At 36.9% G+C, this 8395-nt stretch overlaps 1 protein-coding gene across 1 annotated transcript; it reads right to left on the bottom strand.

Annotated features, from left to right (window-relative positions):
* Nucleotides 1-1612: 1612 nt before the first annotated feature.
* LOC122802228 (olfactory receptor 52E8-like) lies at nt 1613-2665 on the bottom strand. Its single transcript, XM_044071888.1, has one exon. The coding sequence runs from the start codon at nt 2663-2665 to the stop codon at nt 1613-1615; it is 1053 nt and encodes a 350-aa protein (XP_043927823.1).
* Nucleotides 2666-8395: the final 5730 nt, after the last annotated feature.

Below are 8395 nucleotides of genomic sequence, written 5' to 3'. Positions count from 1 at the left end.
GTTTTAGTAAGTGTGCACAGAAAGAAGTACAAAGACCAGTGTGGCATATTCTAAGAGTATGTATTACTATGTGAATAGAATAGTGTGTATTCTAGACTGGAGTAGTTTGGTGGAAGAGAAGAGAAGGTATAGAGATTGTCAAGTGATACATAGGCAGATCCATGTTGTCCTGAGATGCGATTTAATTAATGTTTCTAAGTTAGTGTTTGTTGTTGTGGAGGTTATATTGATGGGGAGAATGTTCCATTTTTTAGCTATGCTGTGGGAATAAAGGGCTTTTCCTGAAGTGTTGTTAGCAGTAGTAATGCTGAGGAGGGTTTTATTGGATGAACGGAGAGGGTGGCTAGAAGAGTGGGAGGTTAATAGCTGACTGAGGGCTGGAGTTTTGTCTGGGTAGTTTCTGATGTTAAAGGCATAGGTGAGTTGTTGGTAAGCTAGTATGTTAGGACATTCTAGCCATTGAATTCCATTTAGTACTTGGCAGTGGTGAGTTCTAAAGGGGGAATTGTTGGCAAATTTGGCAATTTTGTTGTAGCATGACTCTGACTTATCCAGATCTGACTTTCTAGTATGGGTAAGGATTGGTGTGGCTTAAGTAAGTGTTGATAGGAGGTGAGTTCGAGCTATGGTGATTTGTGCTTTTGCTGTGATATAGTTGTTGTGCCTGTATAGGGCTCCCATTTTTTTGTAAACTATTACATACTGACTTCAGTTATACAAGTCCTCATTCTTCATGTGTATAACTGGCTGGTTAGCCTCTTTGCAGAGATTCTTCTTGTCTATTGATGTTTGAAATGAAAAAAAAATGGCATCCAAGATGGATGGTAAAACTGTGGCATTGCCAACTGACTGCATGATGTTTGTTATGGTTATTGTCAGCCCCAGGGTGCCACTGGTTTTCAGTAGATGATCTAGTTTCCTTCCAAATCCCAAAGACATGCGGCAGGTTATTTGTTGATCTTTAGATTGCCCAGAGATGTGTATGTAGTGTGTTAGTGAAAATGTGCATTCTGCTATAGACTACTGCATGTTCAGAATGGGGTTCAGTACCTGGTGTGCCTTAATTACTGGAATATGGTTAGCTAACTTAACACCTCAGTAAAAGATAAAACAGGTTGTTTTAAAATGGACAGACTGAGGAATGACTGTTGCTCTGAAACAAATGCTATTTTATTTATTTATTTATTTTTTACTGAATAGTGCATAGTAGCTTTAAGTTACTGATATTTTCCTTACTAATTCTCAGTACCCCTAACCAGACCTCCGCCATGTTTTACCTGCCATTTCTGAATGCAGTAAGGAACAGTTTTTATAACATCTCCAAGAATAAATGAAGCAGAACACATACAAACACTACTAGCATTATTTAACGCATATTTTCATCCTTTATGTTATGTATTGTGACACATATATATTAGCAAACATAAACCATTATGTGCCATCAAATAACACTACAAGAAGTAGATTTTAATGAAACATTTGCAAGTGTGATTTTTTTTCTAACATAAAAAGAAAAAAGTCTGGATAAAAAAGAGCACTTGGTTGTAATCCAAAAGGAGTAGAATGTAAATCCCCTGTACACAAATTTGATTGTGTAAGCACTTACTGTCTTTTAATAAGGATAATTTGTTTTATTTCTTAATGAAATATTGTTATTCTTTCTTAGATGTTTTAGCAAGACTTGCCATATATGATTAGATTTTATACCATATATGATAGGGTTTAATACAGGTGGCGTAACAACATACAGAACTGAAAGCATGACATGAACATATTCAGGAGCCTTGTTTTGGAAAATGGGTTCTAGTGTTGCCAGTGCTGCAGAAAAATAAAAAGTTGCAATTACAAGTACATGGGAACTGCATGTACTAAATGCTTTTTTGCGAGCCTCCTTTGATTTCAGTTTTAATACAGATCTTAAAATCATATAATATGATAATGCAATCATTGTTACATCAGGTGCTCCTACCAGAAAAACTGTAAGGTAGCTGAAAACATCAGTTATATATGTATGAGTAGATGCTACATTTATCACAGCAAAGTACTCACAGTAAATATTGCTAACAGTGCCATTACTGCAGAATGGTAACATATTAGCAAAAATCTGAGCAGGAAGTACAGAACAAAGACTTCTAACTGCACTAAATAAGAGTCCTTTGACAATAAATTTCTTTGTTACTATAGATGAGTACCTCAGAGGATTACACACTGCAACATACCTATCATAAGCCATCAATGCTAATACAGTTGATTCTAAGACTCCATTAAAAGATATAAAAAATATCTGCACAAAGCAAGTATTAAAATGAACAGTTAGGGCACCAAACCACAATGTTACTAAAAGCTGTGGAAGTAGAGCTACACTTGTAATGAAATCTACAGCTAACAGAAAGGAAATAAGACAGTACATTGGCTCCCTCAGGCTTTGTTCATTTGATATAATGAGAAGGATTGTTATATTTCCAAATAGTGAAACAAGAAACATAAAGAAGAATGGAATAGAGAGCCATTTCTGTGTGTCTTGAAGTCCTGGAAAGCCCGTCAAGAGGAATTCAAAATCTTGATTGTTGCACTGATTTGTAGAACACATGACTGACATCAGGAAAGGGCTTTCACAATAAGCAGCTTTCTGTACTTTACAAAATAAGTAAACAAAGTTTGTCATTATGAAATGCAAAGAGCTGTAATGATAGTGTACACCAAATATGATTGATGCATATTGCAGGTAGAGATCAGTAGCACAGATTAACATTTTATCTTGGTATACTCTAAACTCAAGATAAATATTTGAATAACTAGTAACACAGTACTTGTTGGGATTTACATGACTAGCTTAACTTGGATTTATTAGTTATTTCACTTGTTTAATAACTGTAGATCACTGGCTTGCTTATTTCTCACATTGACAAAACGTTATGCCAGCAATACTAAGCATTATTAAAGACAAGCTTTGAATATTTTTCTAAATTTCTTTTGTATGTTTGCATTATAAACAACAAAAGAAAATTACTTATGCGTGTAAGTAATATGGAAAGAAAAACAAAGCAAAAGAAATGTAAATGCCTTATAAAAACAGAAGGAATGGAATGAAACAAATAATTAAAAAAAGAAAATGAGAAAAGGCTATCGATTTCATTCTTTCTTAAAATAACAGCAGTCTATCAATTCATCCCACTATTACCACTTTGGAAATGTTGGGATATATACTTATATTATCAGTCTTTTCAAAGCTATAGACACATACCTTAGTTGATTTTGTTGCTTAAATATCCATAAGATGAGCTATATAAAGTAGAAGGTATAATGCCAAAATGGATTTCCTTATTGAATACATTACTGTTCAATGATGCCAAGTGCTCTCGCTTATCATATAAATTAAGAAAATATCCAACAGATGTGTGATATTTGCCTTGCACTGGTTATATTGCCAATTAAATGAAATGCAATTCATTGGGAGGGTAGTACACAGCTATCACAATTTATGCTGTTTTAAACAAAGTATATCTCTATCAATTTTATACGGACTTGAAGTATCGCTTAAGGAGATATATGACTAGCTCATTTCATAAAGCAAGCAATCTGCTGATTCTCTTGATGAAAGGTCTTATAGCAGTCAAAATCCAAAAAAAAACTAATGACGCTACCTGTAAGAAGCAATGAAGACATTTCAAGATACTTTAGAAAGCTCTTGTATCCATTACAATTTAAAAAAAATAAATCTTCTGGTTTTTTTTTTTTTTTTTTGTTATTGAATAGAAAATAAGAGGAAAAGCAAGAAAATAAAGAGCTGGGCATGGAAACAGGAACAAAAGTATGCTTTAAGCACATCTACTGAATCTAAACAAAAATCTATAACTTAGCACCCTTAACTTTAAGTTTCTTTCAAAGTGAATGATAAATTAACCAGTGTGCTCATCTTTAGAATCATAGGTCATGCCTAAGAGTTTAAAATTATTCACTAATAATATCCTTCCAACATTTTTTGATGTCCCCATCACTGCAATGATAAGTTTTGATGATCTGGAATATTCTGTCTGGTAATTCTAGAACTCTGACGGATATCATTTTATATGGTTCCAAAGTTATATGCAGAGAAAAATATTCTATGTCCTCACTAACTTACTTTTATAATTACTTGACACCATAAACCCTGGAGTATCACAAAGTTTAAATCTGCATCCTATTCTTTTTCAATATCTATTAATGATCTTAAAGATGACCTCTCTTCCATTGATGCCCATTATATGCAGATGATTTATTTCTATTACAAGCCAGTAATGTCCCTTTGATCAGTAGAGGGGAACTACAAAAGTCTTCTATAAGTTATATAACTCTACTGTTTGTGGAATAATGTTGAAGTGCTTTGGCTAGGTCAATGGAAAACAGTGTACACTGCCTACCTTGACCTAGCCAAAACCTTCAACACTATTCTCTACTCGGGCATAATAGATAAACTCTCCCAGCTAGGCATCAACCCATATGTTACCAGATGGGTAGCTAACTGGCTCACTGATAGAACCCTCTCAGTCAAAATATGGGAAGCAACCTATAGTAATATACCCGTAATGAGTGGTGTACCCCAATTTTTGCTCTTGGGGCCTCTACTGTTTGGGATATACTTTTCTGGGGTGCAAGCCAAAGCCAGTGGTCTGTGGCTTACCAAGTTTGCAGATGACTGCAAGCTGGGCACTGTCTTAAATGTCCCCACTGATGTGAACATCCTCCAATACTGCCTTACCTAAACAAATGACTGGTGCCAGAAGCATGGCCTCAAACTGAATACCAAGAAATGCATCATTATCCCCTTTGGGGAAAATGGCACCCCCACTAATTATCACATTAATAACAATGTACTAAAGATGCAATTAGTCGTGAGGGACTTGGGGACCCAAGTTGATAGCAACCTGACTTTTGATCACCATGATGCCTCTGTTGTACTGAAGGCTTTTTACATGGCCCACCTCATAAGTAAGGGTATTTCATCCAGGAACAAGGTGGATATAACATACCTGTAATCCTCCTTATCAGATCCCTTATCAAATACAGTGCTCCCTTTAGCATATACCTTGCCAAGCACAGCAGCTGGAGAGACCACAGAGGTTCCTGACCCAGAAAATACAGGGTCTGAAACACCTATCCCATACAGATAGGCTGAAAGCCCTGCTCCTCTACTCAGTCTCATACAGACTGCTCAGAGACAACCTGAGTCTGACATACAAGACCATCTCAGTCCCAGCCTTGATGGAGTTGCTGCATATCCGTAAGTCAAACTCCACTGATGTGACACACACACAAGGCCTCAACCTGGTCTCTGACATTAATAGAACTTGTTGGCAGGATAGAGTTGTGTCCTTGCTGGACAGAGGAAACAAGTGCTGACTTTTTGGGAACATGGGCAAAATTCTTGGCTCGCTTATAAGGCCCTCCAGGTCAATAGCCTAGTATTGCCCTGTGGACCTATGATCTACAATTGTACTCACCTTCTAATTACATACAATAAAACTAATTTTCTCCTGTTTGCAACCACTCATAAACCCCATCATCTATGTCTTATTATAATCACTGAAAAAAACAACAACATTTCCTTTGTTTCTGAATACAAATTTGCAGGACTTAAACTTGATCTTTTTCTAGCTTTCTCAAATTATATAGATAAAATAACTAACACAGCACTATCTCTACTTAAACTCTGCTATAGACTCACTTATTTATATTCACCTTCAGTCCACTTTTCTCTAGCCAAAAATGTTATTCTACCTACATTGGAATATAGTCTTCTTGTGATTACATTTTACTTAGCAAAAAACAAAATATTCCCAAATACTTCATATAACAGAAAACAAAATCTGCAGATTTCTACCCCCACCCCCCTTGCCAGCAGCAGATCTCACCTCATACCCTCCTTCAATGTCTAAAACATCTTCCAGTCACTTAAAGGACAACTTATCTCCTTGGTACTCTTATTCACAAAATACTAAACAGTAGCTACTCCATGCCTTTGAGACAGAACTACCCATCTAAGACCAGGTTACCTTCCTAAGATGTACCTAGGAGAAAGTTATCACATTAAGAACCTATAAACTATCTACTGGAGAATGTGCCTTTTCCTGACTAGACCCACTCCGCAAGGGGGGAGCCACCACAGACCCCGGGAACTACCACCCCATTAGCCTGACAAGCCTGGTCTGCAAGGCCATGGAATGTATAATCATGGAACTTATAAACAAAGACATTCGTAATCTCCAACTCTAGACCCCACCCAGTTCAGGTTTGTAAAAGGCAGATCATGTCTCCTAAACCTGATAGACTTCTTTGAAGCAGTCACCAAAGCCGTAGACAAGGGTAAGGTGGTTCACACAGCCTATTTATATCTTTCCAAGGCTTTCAACAACATCCCTCACTCTGGAATTAGATAAACTCACTAAACTAGGTATAAATCCCTATGTCACAAGATGGGTTGCCAACTGGCTCACTGACAGAACTCACACTGTGAAAGTAGCAGACTCCAAATCTGACTTCAAACCAGTGACAAGTGGAGTACCACAGGGTTCAGTCCTGGGTCATCTCCTGTTTGGTATCTACTTCTCTGAAGTACAGGCTAACACAGAAGGTCTTTGGCTAATGAAGTTCGCAGATGACTGCAAACTAGGAGCCATAATTGAAACTCCTAATGATATGGACATCCTACAAAAGGGCCTCACTGAGACAGATGTCTGGTGTCAAAGCCATGGCCTCAAGCTCAATGCCAAAAAGTGCATTGTCATCCCCTTTGGTAAAAACTCTGTACCCATGAACTACAACATAGGCGGTAGTATAATTGACACTGAAAGTGTAATAAGACCTTGGGACACAGGTGGACAGTAGTCTCTCCTTTGATAATCACATCACCGCAGTAGTCAGGAAATCCTTCTACATGGCACACCTCATCACAAAAGGTTTCTCATCCAGAAAAAAAGAGATCATTGTTCCCCTCTACTCATCACTCATTAGACCCATTATAGTGTGCAGAACCCCTTTTGGTATGTACCTTACAAGACATCTACAACAACTGGAAAGGCCACAGAAATACCTCACAAAGAGGATGACCAGCCTCAAACATGTGCCCTATGCAGAGCATCTCAAAAAACTCCAGCTTTACTCCATCACATATCGCCTACTCAGAGGTGATCTCTGCCTAACATACAAAGCTATGTCAAACCCAGAGTTGTTGGACATGCTCCACTTAAAGAAATCCCAATCCCTCCGAGCTACACACTCTAGGGACCTAAACTTTGTCACCACAATAAACAGAACATGCCGGACGGATAGATTCCTGTCCCAGAAACTTCCCATACTCTGGAATAAACTACCTATCTATATCAAACAAAGCTCTTCATTAGCACTCTTCAAGAAAAATCTTGATGATTGGATGGGAAATAGGAAATTCACCCCAGGGATCTTCTCTGTGGCTCTGCTCTACAGTGGCACAGGAAAATTATTGTCTTGGGTGGCAAAAGCCAGGGCACCTTTTTGGCTGGGATTGTATAGGCCCCAGGGCCGATAGCCTAGTACCTACCTATGAATCTATTATGGAACATACCTCTATATGAACTAAGGGGCCTGAAATAACTCACTGAGTTCAAAAAGGCTTCCTCAGAACAATTTCACAAGGAAACTGAGTATAGGTGTTTTAACGAATATGGTTAACATCACCATTTGATACCAAATAGCTTGATAGTCACTGTGAGTTTTTGAATTCTAATGCATTGCTACTCCTGGCATTTTATTCCAAATGTTGTCCTGCTTGTTTCCTAAAATGTTCAAATTCAAAATGAACTTTATGCATCTACTGTAAATATTGTAAACAACTTTGGCTTTACTGTTAACATAATCTCTGCAACATTACTCTTTACATACAACTCTGTAACAAGCATAAGGATCTGTAAAAAGTACATGTTTGTCCTGAGACCCTTTAAACTATTTGATTTTGTATCTGTTCTTATGTACTGTGTGTTTCTTGATTATTTGTTTTTTTTTTTTTTTTTTTTTTTTGCTTTTGTTTCTGCACACATAGGTCTTAGATGAAAATAGTCTTCAGAGCAATCCACCTTGCAGTTGCCGAATAGTAAATAAATAATTAGTAAATGAATAAATTCACAAATATCAAAAATAGAAAAAGAGCAATGATAAAGCCATGTGGCTCTCCTTTCTTAAATAAATAGAAATGTAATGGTGATGGATATAATTTCTCTCGATATTACCTGTCAATAAGGTAGTTTTTCAAACAGTTTTTAAAGTAGGACTGAGAACTACAGTAATGAAGGCTATGATGAGATTAATACTGACTACTGAGTTGTATGTTTTGTTAACAGTATTTATATAGCTCAAGTTGGATTGCACATATCTATATTTAGAT

This window comes from Protopterus annectens, chromosome 5.part0 (assembly GCF_019279795.1).
Source record: "Protopterus annectens isolate FY-2018-M chromosome 5.part0, PAN1.0, whole genome shotgun sequence".
NCBI lineage: Eukaryota > Metazoa > Chordata > Ceratodontiformes > Protopteridae > Protopterus > Protopterus annectens.
The sequence above is the reverse complement of the archived record's forward strand: the minus strand, read 5'-3'. Positions and strand labels throughout refer to the sequence as shown.